The sequence below is a fragment of the Pediculus humanus genome, genomic scaffold (genome assembly GCF_000006295.1).
Source record: "Pediculus humanus corporis 1103172107803 genomic scaffold, whole genome shotgun sequence".
NCBI lineage: Eukaryota > Metazoa > Arthropoda > Insecta > Psocodea > Pediculidae > Pediculus > Pediculus humanus.
The window spans coordinates 135,429-153,024 of record NW_002987394.1 but is presented as its reverse complement, the minus strand read 5'-3'; the positions used below and the strand labels follow the sequence as shown (position 1 = coordinate 153,024).

The 17,596-nt window shown below is 26.1% G+C and overlaps 4 protein-coding genes across 4 annotated transcripts; 1 reads left to right on the top strand and 3 right to left on the bottom strand.

The window, feature by feature from the left end:
- Positions 1–2,480: 2,480 nt before the first annotated feature.
- On the top strand, positions 2,481–6,037 carry Phum_PHUM370980 (uncharacterized protein; the record flags this gene model as incomplete). The annotated part of the gene is made up of 11 exons (XM_002428185.1): positions 2,481–2,614; positions 2,919–3,007; positions 3,134–3,314; positions 3,402–3,564; positions 3,655–3,894; positions 4,003–4,123; positions 4,214–4,595; positions 4,665–5,168; positions 5,246–5,492; positions 5,581–5,772; positions 5,852–6,037. The coding sequence occupies 11 exons, from the start codon at positions 2,481–2,483 to the stop codon at positions 6,035–6,037; spliced, it is 2,439 nt and encodes an 812-aa protein (XP_002428230.1).
- Positions 6,038–6,448: 411 nt separating this feature from the next.
- Positions 6,449–12,150, bottom strand: Phum_PHUM370970 (Thrombospondin-3 precursor, putative; the record flags this gene model as incomplete). Its single annotated transcript, XM_002428184.1, has 19 exons — positions 6,449–6,543; positions 6,629–7,050; positions 7,155–7,242; positions 7,328–7,449; positions 7,539–7,644; positions 7,730–7,905; positions 7,984–8,161; positions 8,244–8,520; positions 8,601–8,705; positions 8,780–8,932; positions 9,012–9,233; positions 9,954–10,054; positions 10,148–10,450; positions 10,620–10,674; positions 10,762–10,835; positions 10,912–11,083; positions 11,171–11,403; positions 11,478–11,648; positions 12,147–12,150. 19 exons carry the CDS (start codon positions 12,148–12,150, stop codon positions 6,449–6,451), a joined length of 3,057 nt encoding a protein of 1,018 aa, XP_002428229.1.
- A 2,150-nt stretch (positions 12,151–14,300) lies between these two features.
- Positions 14,301–15,327, bottom strand: Phum_PHUM370960 (uncharacterized protein; the record flags this gene model as incomplete). Its single annotated transcript, XM_002428183.1, has 2 exons — positions 14,301–14,857; positions 14,943–15,327. The coding sequence occupies 2 exons, from the start codon at positions 15,325–15,327 to the stop codon at positions 14,301–14,303; spliced, it is 942 nt and encodes a 313-aa protein (XP_002428228.1).
- A 758-nt stretch (positions 15,328–16,085) lies between these two features.
- Phum_PHUM370950 (uncharacterized protein) lies at positions 16,086–17,474 on the bottom strand (the record flags this gene model as incomplete). Its single annotated transcript, XM_002428182.1, has 4 exons — positions 16,086–16,119; positions 16,194–16,411; positions 16,833–17,059; positions 17,138–17,474. The coding sequence occupies 4 exons, from the start codon at positions 17,472–17,474 to the stop codon at positions 16,086–16,088; spliced, it is 816 nt and encodes a 271-aa protein (XP_002428227.1).
- Between the last annotated feature and the right edge of the window lie 122 nt (positions 17,475–17,596).

Below are 17,596 nucleotides of genomic sequence, written 5' to 3'. Positions count from 1 at the left end.
ATTTTTATTTATTTTTTTTTAACAATAATCCGAGTTGAAATTTTGTTGTAATCGTTTCTGTTTCTCTCTCTCTCTCTCTCTATCCCCCCCCTCCCTCGATTAATTAAGGTTAATGAAATTTTTTTTAAATTTATTAAACGATCGATATTTTATTTTTATCAATCGATATCACAAATCGATAATTTTATTTATTTTTTAAATTTTATTTTTCTTATGATTTGTTTGTTTTCTCTCTCTCTCTCTCTTTTTATCTTTCTCTCTTCTCTCTTTCTCTTTCTCTCTTTAGGGTTATCCGATTATGATTTATTAAATTAAATTTTATATCTTATCTGATAACGAGTTCGTAATCGTATAAAATAAATAAAAAGAAAAAAATTATTATTATTATTATTATTATTTTATTACGCGTGTATTTTAAATGTTTGTAATTTTATATAAGTATAAATTCAATCAATCAATCAATCAATCAATGAATGGATCGATTAAATTTTATTTATTAACAGTATTTTATAAAAATTTTAAAATAATGAATTGGAATTTGTTTTGTTTTTTTTTTGTTAAATAAAAATGAAATTGAAATTTGAATTTTTTTTTTTAAATGCCGGAAACGATTTAATTATTAATTTTAATAATAATTAATGAATTGATAACACGTTTTATATTTTGCACATTTAAATAATAATAATAATAATAATAATAATGTGTAAAAGTGCCTGATTTTTTTTAAAATGGCCTTAACAAATTTTTCTTTTTTGGTATGTGCCTGTTCACAAGTACTCTCTCTCTCTCTCTCTCTCTCTCTTTCTCTGTACACGCAGTAACGAAAATATTTATCATTATTATTATTATTATTATTATTATTATTTTAAAAATGATAATGACAATTGAAATTTAATTAGTGCTTCGGCATGATTGAAAATTTTTTGTAATGTAATAAAATTAATTTAAAAGAAGGAAAATGAAGGAAAAAATCATTACCAAAGCACTTGTTCCCTGTTTCACATAATAATAATAATTATTATCATATAATTTGACATTGAAAAAAAAAAAAAGTAGAATTATTTATTTTAAATGTATTGTAGAGAATATAAATAAATAAATAAAAATAAATTTTTTTATTTGCAAATTTTGTTGTTGTTATTGTAAAATGTTAACAACTGAATTAATTAATCGAATGAATTTTAGTTGCAAAAGTGGTATTTTCAGGTTTTGATTAAATTCAAAAATTAAATTGAAATTAAATAAATAAATATATTACCTTAAAAGAATAATAATTAATTAATTAATTAATTAATTAATAAAAACAATTAAAAAGTGAATGTTTAAATAATTGTAATAATGATGATGAAATGAAATTTTTTTTGTTCGACAATAAATAATTAATTTTTTTTTTTTTTAAATTTTATGAATTTTTTTTAGTAATTTTGATTTTAATAAATTAATAATAATTATTATATTTAAAACAAATTTATTGAAAATAATAATAATAATAATAATGAAATATATGAAAATTATTAATGGAAATAATTTGGGTTTTTGGATGTGATAGTCGAATATGATTTATTGATTTAAAAATTTAGCAAAATATGATAAAAAATTATTAATTATTATTATTATTACTTTTATTAGGTAATTAATAACTGTTAAAAAATAAAATGCTGGAATACATATATATTTTTTAAAATAGGTATTAAATTAATAAAAAATTAGATTTGATTTAATAAAATAATGTGTCAGTGTCTTATCTATATCTGTGTATTGCTTTTTGTGAAAGTGAATTATTATTATTATTTTTTTTTAATAATGGAATTGTATAAGAGCCAAATAATTTATTAATTAATTAAATATCTGATGGGATGATCTTTTGCTAGAATAAACAAAAAAAAAATAAAAAATATTAATATAATTACTCATGAAGTAATTTTTTTTGAAAATTTTAATTTATTCCTCATCCTTTTCTTCTTCTTGTTTCAATTCATTCCTCTTTCAAAAAAAATGTCAAGTAAAATACTTTTTTAAATAAATTTTCTATTATTTTAAGAGTTAATTAAATAAGGAAATATATATTTTTGTAAAAGAATATTTAAACAATTGGAAAATTATTGCTGAAAATGTATTATTTTTTTTTAAAAAATTAAGGAGGACATCAGTAATACAATACACTGACATACAAGTAATTTAATAATAAAAAAAAAAATTTAGGTAGGATGATTTTGCAATATTTAAAAATCATTAGAATTTAAATAATAACATTTATTTTATTTTAAAAAAGTTTTCATAAATATTAATAATAGTTAACATTTTTAAATTAAGTATTAGGAAAAATAAAAAAAAATTTTTTTTTTCAAGTGTTAAAAAACGTTAAACGTTTTAAACGTCATACAATCGAGTTCGATTAATCGAATCAAATCTAACTACCGCACAGTAATGTGTTGTGTCTCATGTAATTTTACTTTTTAAATTTGCAGTAAGGTTTTTTAATGGAAGAAAATAATTTAAATTTGCCAGAATATGGCTTTAAAGTTAAACTTAATCATAAATTTGCGGAAAAATGGACACAAGATCTGCGTCCCCGATTAAATCAATTTTGGAGTATGATTCCTCTTATCATAAGGTATTAATGTATATGCATATAATTTTCTAAATTGATTTAAGTTTTTTTTTTTTTTTTTTTTTCTGGATAAAAAGGTAAAAGAATGAAATAAAATTTTCCTCTTTCTTCTTTCCATTACAGTTCAGTAACTAGTTTTAGAAAAGTATGGTGATTTCAAATTTTTAAGTCTCATTAAAAACTTTTCAAATTTTTAAACATTTCACTTCAAATATATTTCTTATTGAAAATTTTTTTTGTTAGAATTTTTATAATTTATTATTACCTATTACTTATTCTGCTTTGTAATTATGTTATTTTGTTTTAGGTATTTAATTTACAGCATTTATATTTTGTGCAAGGGTAGGAGGCCTTTGATGGACTACATGAAAAACCTTAATGGAAAACAAATGTATGGTACGATTATTTTTTTATTATTGATTTTTATAAATGTGGTCTCGAATAAAAACATCATTACTGTTCGATTCTAAAATGTATTTGTAGTTTTAGTTTTGAGATAGTATTTTTGAATTTCACTTTCAGGAGTGCCTTTAGGAGGAATCGGTTCAGGGTCAATAGGTAGAGGTTTTAAAGGAGAATTTTGTAGATATCAGCTTAGACCTGGTAATTACGAATATGAAACAATTTATGGAAATCAATTTATCCTTACTGTTAGAGATGGTGAAGGCAATGCTGTTTTTCAAAAAGTATTAAACTGTGGAAGGTAAAGAATTATTTATTATCAATATAAATTATAAAATATTTTATGAAAAATTTCAAAAATTTTTTAATTAATTTTTTTTACTTTAAGAGCTCCTAAATCATGTTTAAAAAATTGGGATTGGACTTTGAATGGAGAAAATGCAAATTATGTAGGACTTTATCCAAGATCATGGACAGAATATAATATTGAAGAACAGAAACTCAGACTTATTTGCAAACAAATATCTCCAGTCATTCCTAACAATTACAAGGTGAAAAAAAAAAAAGTTTGAAAATGTTTTTGAATTAAAATAAATTTTCATTTACAAAAAAAAAAAAAAAATCCTTTTTTATTATTTCAGGATAGCTGTATTCCAGGATCAATGTTTATTTGGCATATTGAAAATCAAAGTAATGAAGTTAAAGATGTAAATATAACATTTACATTTCAAAATGGTATTGGAGAAAAGGGAGATAAAAAAAAAGGATGTTGGAGTCAAATGTTTAAAGAAAATTGTTCGAATGGAAATATATTGGGAGTTTTAATAAATCATGTTATTTCATCGATGAATTATACATTTGGTATCTCTGTTTGTGAAAAAGTAAATATTTTTACTGTTTAATTAATTATTTCTGTAAATTATACAGTCTATAAAAATTATCTATATTTAATGCATTATTTTTTTGTAATTATTAAAGCGTGTTTTTAGGCAGGAGTTCACGTTTCTTGCCTTAAAAAATGGAATCCATTAGGAAATGGAAAAGACATTTGGAATAAAATAAAAACAGGGAAATTGGAAAAATTTGATTTCGATCCTTCACATCACACAGGTAAAAATTTTTTTTTTTGTTCGACAAGTTCTGATAAAAAATGTGGTTTTTATAATTTTTCAAATTTTATTTTACTCATCATTAATTTAGCCAATGGTGAACAATTAGCAAGTGCTGTTTGTGCTCAAACTCTAATACCTGGAAAAAGTGTTTCCACACTCGAGTTTAATCTGATTTGGGATATGCCAAAAATTAATTTTCATGAAAATAAAAAGCAATATTGGAAATATTATACGAGATTTTTTGGAAAAGAAAAAAATGGACCCAAACTTTCTGCTTATTGTTTTGAAAATTATAAAAATTGGGATTTAGAAATAGACAAATGGCAAAATCCTATTTTAAATGATGATAATTTACCCTCGTGGTATAAAAGTGCACTTTTTAATGAAACCTATTTCGTATCCGATGGTGGCACAGTTTGGCTCGATTTAGACGAAGATGAAAAAAAACTTTTATCAGCAAACGATCCTAGGTAATTCAATGTATTTTTTTTTACAACGGAAAAGAATTGGTTTTGTAAGTAAAATACCTTAAATTTTAGGTGCGAATACGGTCGTTTTGCATACCTTGAAGGTCATGAGTACAGAATGTACAACACTTACGATGTTCATTTTTACGCATCATTTGCTTTAGCCATGCTATGGCCAAATCTTCAAAGTTGCGTACAAAGAGACTTTTGCGATACCGTACCTCAAGAAGATAGATCACGGCAATGGCATTTATTTAACGGTAGCATTGGATACAGAAAAGTTAAAAATTCCGTACCACATGATTTGGGAGATCCATTTGAAGAACCTTTCTTAAAAATTAACTCTTATCCAATACACGACGTTTCGGAATGGAGGGATTTAGATTTGAAATTTGTTCTTCAATCTTACAGAGATTATTTTTTAAATAATGATTTAAATCAGTTGAAGTATCTTTGGAAAAGTGTTTGCGTACTTATGAATAATGCACTTCGATGGGATAAAGATGGCGACGGCCTAATTGAAAATGTCGGCGAACCTGATCAAACGTACGACGCGTGGACCATGGAAGGCCCAAGGTACGCAAATAAATTTATAAAAAATTTGTTAAAACGCTTTTACATAGAATAAAATTATTGATATTTTTTTTTTTCAGTGCTTATTGTGGAAGTTTATGGCTTGCAGCTTTACAATGCACGTGTAAAATGGCTTTAATTCTTTCGGACGTTGACACTTACAATAAATTTTCTGAAACGTTAAAAATGGCGCAACAATCTTTTGATAAAAAACTATGGAATGGAAAATATTATAATTTCGATTGTTCTGAAAAATGGGGAACGACAATAATGTCGGATCAATTATGCGGTTTATGGTATCTTTATTGCTGTGGAATAAAAAACGAGGTAATTTCAATTTTAATCATTATTATCAAAAGTTGATTTCTCCCGATTTCTTTCCCGGATTTGTAAATGGAAAAAATAATATTTATAGGTGTTACCTCCCGCCAAAGTTAACTCTTCACTTCGTTGCATATACGAAAACAATGTTTTGAAATTAGGCAAGGGTAACTTGGGATGTGTTAACGGCATGCTTCCAAATGGTGAAATCGACATTCACACTCTTCAAAGCGAAGAAATTTGGGTCGGAGTCGTTTACGCATTGGCTTCTCTCATGATATTCGAGGTGAGAAAAAAAAAAGTCATATTAAATATTAACTTTTTTTTTAAAAAAACGAACCTAATGGTTTAATTATGTGATGTAGGGAATGGTAGAAGAGGGTTGGAAAACGGCTCGTGGAATTTACGAAACCGTATACGATCGCATCGGGATGGGTTTCGAGACTCCGGAAGCTTTGAGGGAATCAAAGAAATATCGAGCCATCGGGTACATGCGTCCTTTGTCAATTTGGTCGATGCAGTTGGCGTGGAATATGCGAAACACAAATTAAGTTAAGTTTATTTATTTATTTACTTTAATACTAATTTCTTATTTCACTTAAAAAGTTTTTAATAACCGTCTGAAAAGAAAAACTAGAAAAAAAAAGGAACTAAAGAAAAAGAAAAAAAAGATCAAAATTTATATTTAATATTATTATTTATATATAATAGTTTAACGGTTATAAAACTTTTTTTCTTTTTTTTAAGATTAACATTTTATTTATTTTGAAATTATTAAGCGAAAACTTTTAATGATTATTATTTAAATATCGATTACTATATATATATACACGCATATGATAGGCCCTGATGATTTTAGACGTTTTACTTCCCCCCCCACTCCCTCATAAAATTAAAAAAAAAAAAAAAAAAAAAAAGGGTCACATTAGAAATTATTTGTTTTATTATATTCGTTATACCAATCAACTTCTATTAATCAAAGGCCTTCCGGTATCTATTTCCACTTCTCTTTGTAATTTCGGTGGTAATTCTCTATATATGGCTTCCGGTACTTGATCTAAAAAAATTTTTTGCGAAAAAATTATTTAAATTTTTTTTTTGTTTATTTAACTTTGGTTCTTGTTTTAAATAAATTTATTTACCGTTGCATCTGTACACGAGATCGGACCAAATAATCATTTCTTGAGAAAATGAAAAAACTCCCAATCTTCCTCCTTTGAGAGTCGAATCGAAAACGTTTCCGGTATCGACAATCATTCGTTCCCCTTCGAATATTCTGAGTCTTATCAAACCGATTTTAGGTCTGTGAAGTAAAAGCCATCGATACGCGGTTTTTTCTTTCCAACCAATTTTCCTCGGGTCTTTCCAAAGCAAACGCACTTGATCTTCCGTGTCTCCCGTGTGCCAGAGAGAATTTCTCAACATTTGACCCGGTCCCGTACCCGAATGAACCAATTTGACTTGAATTCCAGGTTCTGCGACGGCTCTAAACGGTGTGGCTTGCCAATAGGTTTGAGTATTTTTTTTCCACATTACCGTGTAAAATTTGTGATTGTCTTGATAACTGACATTTTTTAATGAAAAAAGAAAAAAAAAAAAAAAGAAAAACAGGATTAAGGTTTTCGATTTCATTAAAAAAAAAAAATTTCAAATATTTTTCTTTAATACCTGAATATGAAACCGACGTAATCGTCATCGATTTCCGTGTCTACGAAAAATGTACCCTCGAAATCGACTCCACCAAATGCATCGTAACCTTTTTAAGGGGGACAAAAAGTGGTTTTTAATTGAAAATTAAAATTGATATGAGTTTATAAAAAATTTATTTACGGTGGCCTCACCTACAGCTAAACCTGGATCACTATTCATCGTTTGTACAATTTCGGCACCTCTATTATATATAACCCAATTGGGATCTATTTGTGAATCTCCTTCCGGATCCAAAACAACAGTTTGATAAGTTCTGTAAAAAAAAATCAGGTTCTTTAAAAGGAAATTTTTTTTAATTTTCCAAAGCAGTCACAAGATTTGGTTTTTTTTTTTTTTAATAACCTGAAATCCGTGGAAAATATTTTAGAATTATTAGGGCAGTTGTCTAAATAATTTGGAACCTTATCCAAATCGAAATCATCTTGACAAATGTCTCCTATTCCATCACCTGAAACGAAATATTAATTTAAATATTTTTCCCCTCCCCTCCCCTCCCCCTTTCTTTAAATTTATTATTTAAATAAAAAAAATACCATCTAAATCTTCTTGATTTGGATTATAAGCGTAGGGACAATTATCTCTTTGATTTAGTACGCCATCTCCGTCGCAATCGCTGTCGCATTCATCTCCTCTACCATCTCCATCTGTATCTAATTGATCGCTGTTGGGGACTCTGGGACAATTGTCGACCGAGTCTTGGATACCGTCTCTGTTAATTTTAAAGTTAGTTGTAGGCTGCCAACGATCGGAATATAATAATAATAATAATATTTTATTGAAAATTTACCTGTCGCGATCGATATCGCTGTCGCAAGCATCTCCAATCAAATCGTTATCGCTATCAAATTGATTAGAATTTGCAACGAGAGGACAGTTGTCGCAAACATCTCCCAATCCATCCCGATCTCTATCCCTTTGATCCGGATTTGGATTTTTGGGACAATTATCACGTCCGTTGGGAATACCTTTAAATTTATATCGATTAATTGTATTTACAAGAAAAACCCGATTATTTTGTAAAATCCAGGTGAAAAGAAAATTTTTAACCATCGTTATCAATATCGTCATCGCAAGCATCCCCTATTCCATCCTTGTCGACATCCTCTTGATCTAAATTAGGTATGGTAGGGCAATTGTCGCAAGCGTCACCCTGTTTATCCGCTCCATCCATATCACTGTCTAACTGATCCGGATTAGGTACCAAAGGACAATTATCGGGACTGTTGAGAATTCCATCGTTGTCTGCATCAGGATCGCAAGCGTCACCAATACGATCTCCGTCGGCATCTTCTTGTCCGGAATTGGGAATGCTGATACAATTATCCTTAAAAAAAAAAAAAAAAACAAACAATATAGTAGGGCATTCGGGACGAAAATTAGTGATAATGATGATAATGTACTTACTTGTCTGCACCTTGCATCGGAACAACCTAAATCTTGATCGGGATATCCATCCAAATCTCTATCCAAACCGCACATTCTTCCATCTCCAGCGAAACCCACTTTACACTAAAAAAAATTTTCCCTGACATTATTAAAGAATTCAGGTTTTTCAATTAGATTTTCCGTTTTATGTGTCGTACCTTGCACGCATAACTATTATATCGATTTTGTTTATAACATTCTGCATTCGTATCGCATTGCGTACCGTCGGGGCATAATCCCGGTGAATTTCGACATCCGTGAGTTTGATTTCCTACATATCCCGACATACAACTTCCGCACACGTAAGAACCCTAAAATAATTAACGATTATTATTATTATTATTATTATTATTCACAAAATTTAAACGGAAACTTTTTTTTTATATTTACTTCGGTATTTGTGCAAATAGAATTAGGGGCGCATCCACCGTTTCGTCCGTCCGAACATTCGTCAATATCGTAACATCTTTGCCTGTTTCTAGCAGCTTCTTCTAATCCCACCCCTTGAAAACCGCTACTTCCGGTAAATCCGGGTGGACACGGGTCACATCTAAAACCGGGCGATAAATTTGTACATCGGACTCGGGGATCGCAAGGCTCTGCCAAATCGCACTAAAAAAACATATTAATTAATAAAAAACTTATTTTTTGACATTTTCAATTCCGACGGGATGAAAAAAAAATAATAATAATAATAATTTTTTGTTTTTTTAAATAATAATTTGATCGATAATAATAATAATGATAATAAATATGATGATTGGGAGGAATAAAATAAGAAAATAAAAAACATTTTATATCCTTTTATATCAAATAAAATTTATCCGTATATTAAAAAAAATTATTTAAAAAAAAAAAAGAAACTACAGAAAAAAAGTTTTTTAATCACTCACTTAGTAGAAAAAAAACTAATAGTAATAATAATAATAATAATAATAGTAATAATAATAATAGTAGTAAAATTATTTTCTTAAAATATTCCTCCCTTTTGATAAATTAAATCTTATTATTATTTATTTATTGGTATAAAAATTAAAACACGGAAACGGTTGCGTTAATAATTATAATAATAATAATAATAATAATGATAAGATTTATTTGTTGTTATACAGGTAATTTGTTGTTAGGTAAAAAAAAAATTTTAAAATTTAAGGAATCGTTTTCGTGTAAATAAGATTTAATTATATCAATGGGGTGTAAATCTCACAAGTTTTTTTTTTTTTTTTTTTTATCTTCTTCGGAAAATTTCACAACCCGATCAAGGTATAATTACCATCCTAAAAAAAAAGAAAGAAAAAAAAATTAAGTTTAAAATAATTTTTTTTCCTTTACCTCATCTAAATCGTGACAAGAAGTTCCATTTCCTGTTGATCCCGGTGGACAACTTCCGCATCTGTAATGCGGTGGTTCTTCAATATCCGTACAATGAACTCCTAAAATTAATCTTTTCATTTAAATAAAATGAGATTTAAGGGAAAAAATAAATATTCGGCGGCGTCGTCGTCGTCGTCGTCATTTTTCTGTACCTGGATGACAAGGATTTTGTTCGCATATACCCCTCGGATTACATCTTTTTCCATCGCCGACATAACCGTTCGGACATGGACCGCATTGATGTCCTTCTATGGTGTCGTAACAACGAACACCCGGATAACAGGGTCTATCCTCGCACGTTATACCTGGTTTACAATTTCTACCGTCACCCACGTATCCGCGAGGGCATCGTCCACATTGTGGTCCATCCGGAGTATCCCTACATTCGGCACCGGGAAAACAGGGAGACGAAGGACTCTTACATGAATATCTTATTTGGGATTCTATTTGTGGCCCTGAGTTATCACGTTTAAAAAATATTAATTTATATCAATACCACCAAACCTCCAAATGTTGTTGTTACCTTCACACGTGATCAAAAAACCTCGTTTCGTCAAATAATAATAATAATAATAATAATAATGATAATAAAACTTATGTGTAAAAAAATAATTGATAACTTACTTGCGCATAAATCGCATCTTTCCAAAATCCCTCGAAGGTAGCGGATTTCACCTCTCTGAAAAAATTTAATTAGCGCAAACGGATTAAAAACAATTAAAATAATTTAACATAATAATAATAGTAATAATAATGATAATAGTACCTGATGTTCGATATCCTGTCTCAATTGTTTTATGAGTTCGATAAGAGCGTTGACAGTTTTTGCAAGGAGACTATCTGAAAATTTAAAGTAATTTTTTTAATTAAAAGGGAGGGAAGGGAGGGGGGAAGATGATAAATTAATTAGTGATACCTGGATCGCTGCAATCGTGAAAAACAGGTATATCTCCTCTTCTGTAGGCTGCCACATCGTTCGAATTGGGTTGTTGAGCTTGCATTTCCGTATCCAAACAATTATTTTTATCTAAAATGACATCCAAACTTTCTTTGTGTTCAATATTTAAAAAATAATGTTTTTCTCGAAACTAAAAAAAAAAAAAACATGGCGGGATTTAATAAATAATCAGTTATTTATTTAACAAAAAAAAGAAAAGTTTTTTTTTTTTCCTTACGACTTGCAATTGTAAATTTTTTTTTTTATCAAAAATATTTTTAAAATTATTTGATATGTTTAAAGTTCCTTTTTTAACACAATCATGATATAAAGTCACACGACTTTCATTCGAATTCGATTCTTGATTTATAGCAAATAAAAGATTTTTTATAACGGTTTTCGAATCCACGTTATTATTCAATGAAAAATGTTCGCTTTTAGTTATTCCATCTTTTCCAGTTTCGATAATGACTAGAAAAAAAAATTAAAACCTTGAAAGAAAAATTTTCTTCTTCTTTTCCTCCATTTTTTTTTTTTTTTTTTACCCTTTTTAGATTTTCTATCGAGTAAAATAACAAATTTTTCATCGGTTTTTATAAAATCAACGACTAATAACATTTCCAAACCGTTTCTTATTCTATGTTTTGGTTTTATATCTTTCATTTCAATAACGAATTCATTTTCTCTAATGGCTTCCTCTAATTCTTTACTCAAACCTACAAATAAATAAAAAATAAAAAAAATTTTTTTTTTTAATAATTAAAACGGATACGGATCGTTAACGTAATTTGATGATATTCACATTTGGAATAAATATTTTTTAAATTTTAATTTTTCTTATCTCAAATCTTATATTTAAACGTGTCAAGGTATTACCCAATAATAATAATAATAATAATAATAATAATAATAATAATAATAATAATAATAATAATAATAATTTTTTAAAATCTTACACACGTGCAAACACGTAGAAAAACAACGACGACGACAAAACATTTCCAAATATTTCACCCACACATCGAATTTTAAATCGATTATTTAACGTTTTTTATTATTATTATTATTATTATTATTATTTGAAATCTTTAAATGGGAATCTGCCCACTGAAATCTAATATTATCAACGAATAATAATAATAATCATTAAAGAAAAAAAAATTTTACGACGTTAAGGAGGGAAAGGAATCAATTCATTGACACTTTCGACATACCCATTCCAAAGTGATTAAAAAAAAAAAAATTATTATTATTATTATTATCATTAGTGATTATCAGTCGATATTATAGAATAATTTGAAATTATGCACGTGCACACGCACACGCACATGCACACGCACAAAAGGAAAGGGAAGGGGGAAAACGTAAAGCTCACATCTCCATATTTAAAAAATAATTAAAAAATTAAGGTAATGGTAGTAAAAGGAATGATTCGAATGAATGAATGAATGAATGATAGAATGAATGAATGAATGAAGTATTAAATAAGATATTTTTATTAAAAAGGTGTAGTAGAGTCCCGTATATGAAAATATATGCGGAGGCGAAAAAATTTTTACATAAATTAGACTATTTTAATAGGTTTTGTATTAAATAAAAAAAAAAAAAAACAGGTTAAACATAAAAAAAAAAATTGTTTAGGCGTGAATGACATTGTAAAAAAATCTATACAATTTAAGTAATAAAATGATTGTAGAAAAAATAATGATAATAATAATAATAATAATAATAATAATAATAATAATTTTATTATTTAAGTAATCTCCCTAATCGGGTAAATAAATAAGTAAAAGTTGTAGCGATGGAGAAATTAATTGAACATTTTGTAATCATTTATTAATTAATAAATTTATCATTTAATTTTTTTTTTAATAAGTTTAAAGTATTAGGTAATTATTATTATTATTATGATTCTTATCTATTATCGGTTATTTTTTCCCCTAAAAAAAAATTTATTTAAATAAAAATTTTAAAAAATGAGGCCTCTAAATATAAGAACAAGATTTGAAATTTAAAAGGATTGTAGTAGTTTTAGTAGTTGTAGTTTTAGCAGTAGTTTTAGTAGTAGTAGTAATAGTAAAATTCGTTTGAAAGTAAAAATAAAAAAATTAAATTGATAAGAAAAAAAGTAAATAAATAAATAAACTTACTGATATCAGCAGATACGGTTGATGACATGCCAAATTCAGCGGCCATAACCATCAATGTAAAAAAAAATAAATAAAAAATCTTCGTCATTTTTTCTTATTTATTTAATATCTTTTAAATTTAAAATAATTTTAATTCATTTTATTTTTAAATCGTATATTAAATAATTGATATTATTATTATTATTATTAAATATCGAATAATTAATTAATAATCTTGAGTAAAAAAAAAGAAAAAAAAAAAAAAGGAGAAAATTAACCGTTTTGTTTCCTATCCAAACTTACTCCTCCGACTGAAAAGAATGGTTTATCATATAAAATCATTGGATAAATAACGCCTACAGAAAATTTTACTTAGGCTCGCGTATTGCAGCATTTTTATTTATTTTTTTATATAAATAAAAGAGTAGGCTTAAAGGGATTGGCTTTGGTGTCACGTAAAAAAAAAAAAAAAAAAAAAAAAAAGCAATAAAGGAAGGCAAAAACTGATTCACACCATTACCACCACCACCATCACCATCATCATTATCACTATTAACACTTTAGTATCGGCGCCTCCGTAAATTTTTTTTTTTTTTTTTTTTAATTTTAATTCGATACCAAAATTGGCATTTTAAAAAACAACAACAACAACAACAACAAAATCATTTTTACTTCTAAGAATTCATAATTAGTAGTAAAATAAAAAATTTTATGAATGAGGTTCAAGTCTAAGACTAAAAAAAAAATTTAATTAATCATTTATTTATTTTTTTATTAAAAATTTATTTTTAATTTAATTAATAAAATGAGCTTTTAACATTATTTAATAATAATAATAATAATAAATTCACACAACCATAATATTATAATTATAAATTTTATATTAAAAAAATGAATTTTTCTATGGGAAAAAGTCTTTGGAACAATAATGTTTTTTTTTGTAAATTTTTACAATAATAATAATAATAATAAATAATATTTCAAATTTAAGTAAATATATTAGATATTAAATAAATAGTAATATATTTTTTTAAATATTTGAGTTTAAAAGTATAAAATGATTTTCAAAATGAATATATTTTAAATAATTTATCGTGTGGTTTAATGTCGATAACTTATTATTATTATTATTAATGAATTTAACAGGTTTTAAAATTTAAGTACTTTTAACAGTTTATGATGATGTAATGAAAAATATTTATATTTAAATATTATTTGGAAAACATTCGGTTTCACCTTTTATTTTCCATGTTCACTGCACTGCCATTCGGGAATTCCACAATCGCAAACCTGATTTGCTTCTTTCAATTGATAAATGATGACGACACCATTGGCATCATCAAATTTACAAGTAACGTGAACATCTTTAATTAAAAATGTGTAAAATTGATTTCCTAATTTTTGTTTTAAATATACAGATCTTGGATCCTCTTCAACAATATTTATAATAGCATTTTTTAATTGTTCCGAGTGATTCATCATATTTAATTGAGATAATCCTCTTTTGGTAAATTCAACTTTTAATTTTCCTCTCGCTGAATTTGTTATCCACGATGGGATTTTTATGTTGTCTTCTTCTCCATCGGGAGCTTCTCTATTTTCCGATTTCTTTTCCTTGTCTTTAACTTGGTGATTTAAAACCAATAATGAATCCTTGTCTGCAGCTCCACCTTCAACTTTTCTTTCTTTATGATCTCCCATTAATGTAGGATTATCATAAAAGGGAATGTAGGGTTTTATATCTAAGACTGGAGTTCCATTTAACATATCAACTCCAGAAAAATATATTTTATTTTCTAAAATTAAAAAAAAAATTATTGTAATGTAATTTTTTTTTTGCAAACAGAAATTTTATGTTTGATTTATATTAATAACACACACCTGAAATTTTATCTATTTTAACAACAGACAAACCGATTGGGCAAGGTCTATGAGGAGATCTACTACTAAACACTCCAACCTTTTCGCCATTTAATTTAGGAGGGGCTATTTTGGTTCTAACATGATTTGAATCAGTTTTATGAAAATGATATATAATCCACATATGAGAAAACTCTTCTAATCCATCGAGAGCATATGATGGATTATTAACTACAGAGGAATGAAGTATTAAAATTCCTTTACTATCAGAACATAATGTACCCTGTCTGGGTATCCCTCGTTTTTCAGGAAACCAACTTTCAATAATTCCTATCGTTTGAAAATTTTTAAATTCACAATTACATTTTTCTTTTACTGAATCAAGTAAACAATTTTGACATTTCATACTTTTTAGGACATTTTGAATTTCATCAACATCATTTTTATGAGTGTATTTTAAATTAATTATTTGCTGCCTAAAAAAAAAAAAAAAATAAAAATGGAAAAAAAATAAAACAAAATTAAATAATTGGATTAGACAAATTTTCTTTTAGAAAAGACTAAATGAAAATATATATAACCTCAAATTCTTTATTTCACTTCTGGCTATCGTTAATTGATGTTGAAGTTTTTGAATTAATTCATTTTCGGAATTTTTTTCGACCATTTTTTTAAAAAATAAAATTATAATAATAAAATCACGTTATGATTGTAAACGGAAGTTTTTTTTTTTCATATTATTTTTAATATTTTTTATTAAATACGAAAAAAACTTTAATTAAGTTTAACGTTTTTTACTCTCTGTCCATAGAGTAATAATTTTTTTTGAATATTGGCGATCGATATACCGGATGTAGAGTGATGAGTAAAGAAAAAACTTTAAATATTTTAATTTAAATGAATGTATATTTAGGTAAAAAATGTATCTTTTACATCGTGTAAACATTACAAAACTTCATATAAGAAAATATTGAAATAAATTTTGGTAAACACTTAAAAAAAATACTTACCCCATAGTTTTGTGTAGGAAAATATAGTTTTAAAATATCACTGACATTCTTATTTTATGTAGCTATTCCCACTGAATATAAGTTTTATGAGAGCAATAATTGACATTTTTACTGATGAGTTTTTTTTTTTTTTTTTTTAAACTGTTGGGTTTTTTCATTTTAATTCTCTTCTCCATTCAGGAATCATTCTTTGAAAGTAAAAAAAAATGATTAATACTTTGGATCATAATAAAATTACCAAATGTAATTTTTAAAAACTTACAAATGAGGTATTTTATTCAAGTCAATCAATTGATTTGGTTTTTCTTTTTTTTCTTCAGGCAAACAATGTAGAGTCCATATAGCAGTTGGCTTAAATACTCTATCAGGATCTCTTGGAAGTAAAAAGTCAAAAGAAGGTTTGTTAAGGTTTAATTTTTCCATTTTACTTTTACTTTTTAATTCTGCTCGCAGTTGATTATTTTTTTTTCTTTCGAGAAACTTGATGTCTTGTAATCTTTTTAAAAAAAATTATGATTATTCTTTAGAATAATAATATTGAATAATAATTGGCTAATCATAAAATTTACCTAAAAGATTCTAGTAAAATATGATTTTTTGTTTTGTCAAATTTTTGAAAATTTTTTTTTTGTTGATTTAGTAAATCGTCTTGAATTTTATTTAATTTTTCCGCTTTATATTGATCTACAGCAATTTTTTTCTTTTTATTCATTTCTCTAATTTTTATTTTTTCCTTGTTAAGAATTTTTTTTTCTTGTTTCATTCTTTCCTCTTCTTCTAATTTTTTGCATAATTGTTGCTTCTAAAAAATATTTGAAAATATTCTTTAAAAATTTATTAATAAAAATTATTTTTCTTTTATAAATTTGTATTCGTTTTACATAACTTAAAAATAATTTACCTTCCATTCTTTGATTCTTTCTGCTATTTTTAACTGATTTGCCAAAACTTTATTTGATTTTTTTTTATCGTTTTCCTCATTATTTTTCCTTTCAAGATTACCATTGTTGTTTTCTTTAGCTACTTTTTCTTCTTTCCATTTTTGAATTGCATCTTTTAATGAGTTTTTAAGGGTTTCATATTTAACATACCAATTTTCATGTCTTACAAGGTCATCATAACTTAAATCTAATGTTAAAAATATTATTTAACGAAAAATAATTTATTATAATTTGTAGTACAAGTTACATTTTTTTAAATAAAAACCTGGCAAAATATGTTGCAATGAATCTAAAAATTTTTCCTTATCCTTGTACTTTTTTCTTTCTCTTAAAAATAATAAATGATCATGTTCCAACCATCCACCTGTATGACCTCCATTATGTAATAAAAAATTTTGAAATTCATTCGAGGGATTTTTATTTCTGTTTTGAATTTTATATGTATTCGGTCTCGACTGTTTAAGTAATTGAATATTGACAGGTTTTTCCCATTCCTGTAATTTTTTTTCTACTGCTTTGATATCATTATATAATACTGTTTCATCATCTAAAACTTTAAGGAGCCTAAAATTTTTTTTTTTACTTTTATTACTTGTTTTCATTTGTTTTTAAAAAATTGCATTTAAATTCTTTTTAACTCACTCATTTTTAATTTCTGTTTTTAAATTGAATATTTTCTTTTTTACTTCTACAAGTTTTTTTTGAAATATATTTACATTAAAAG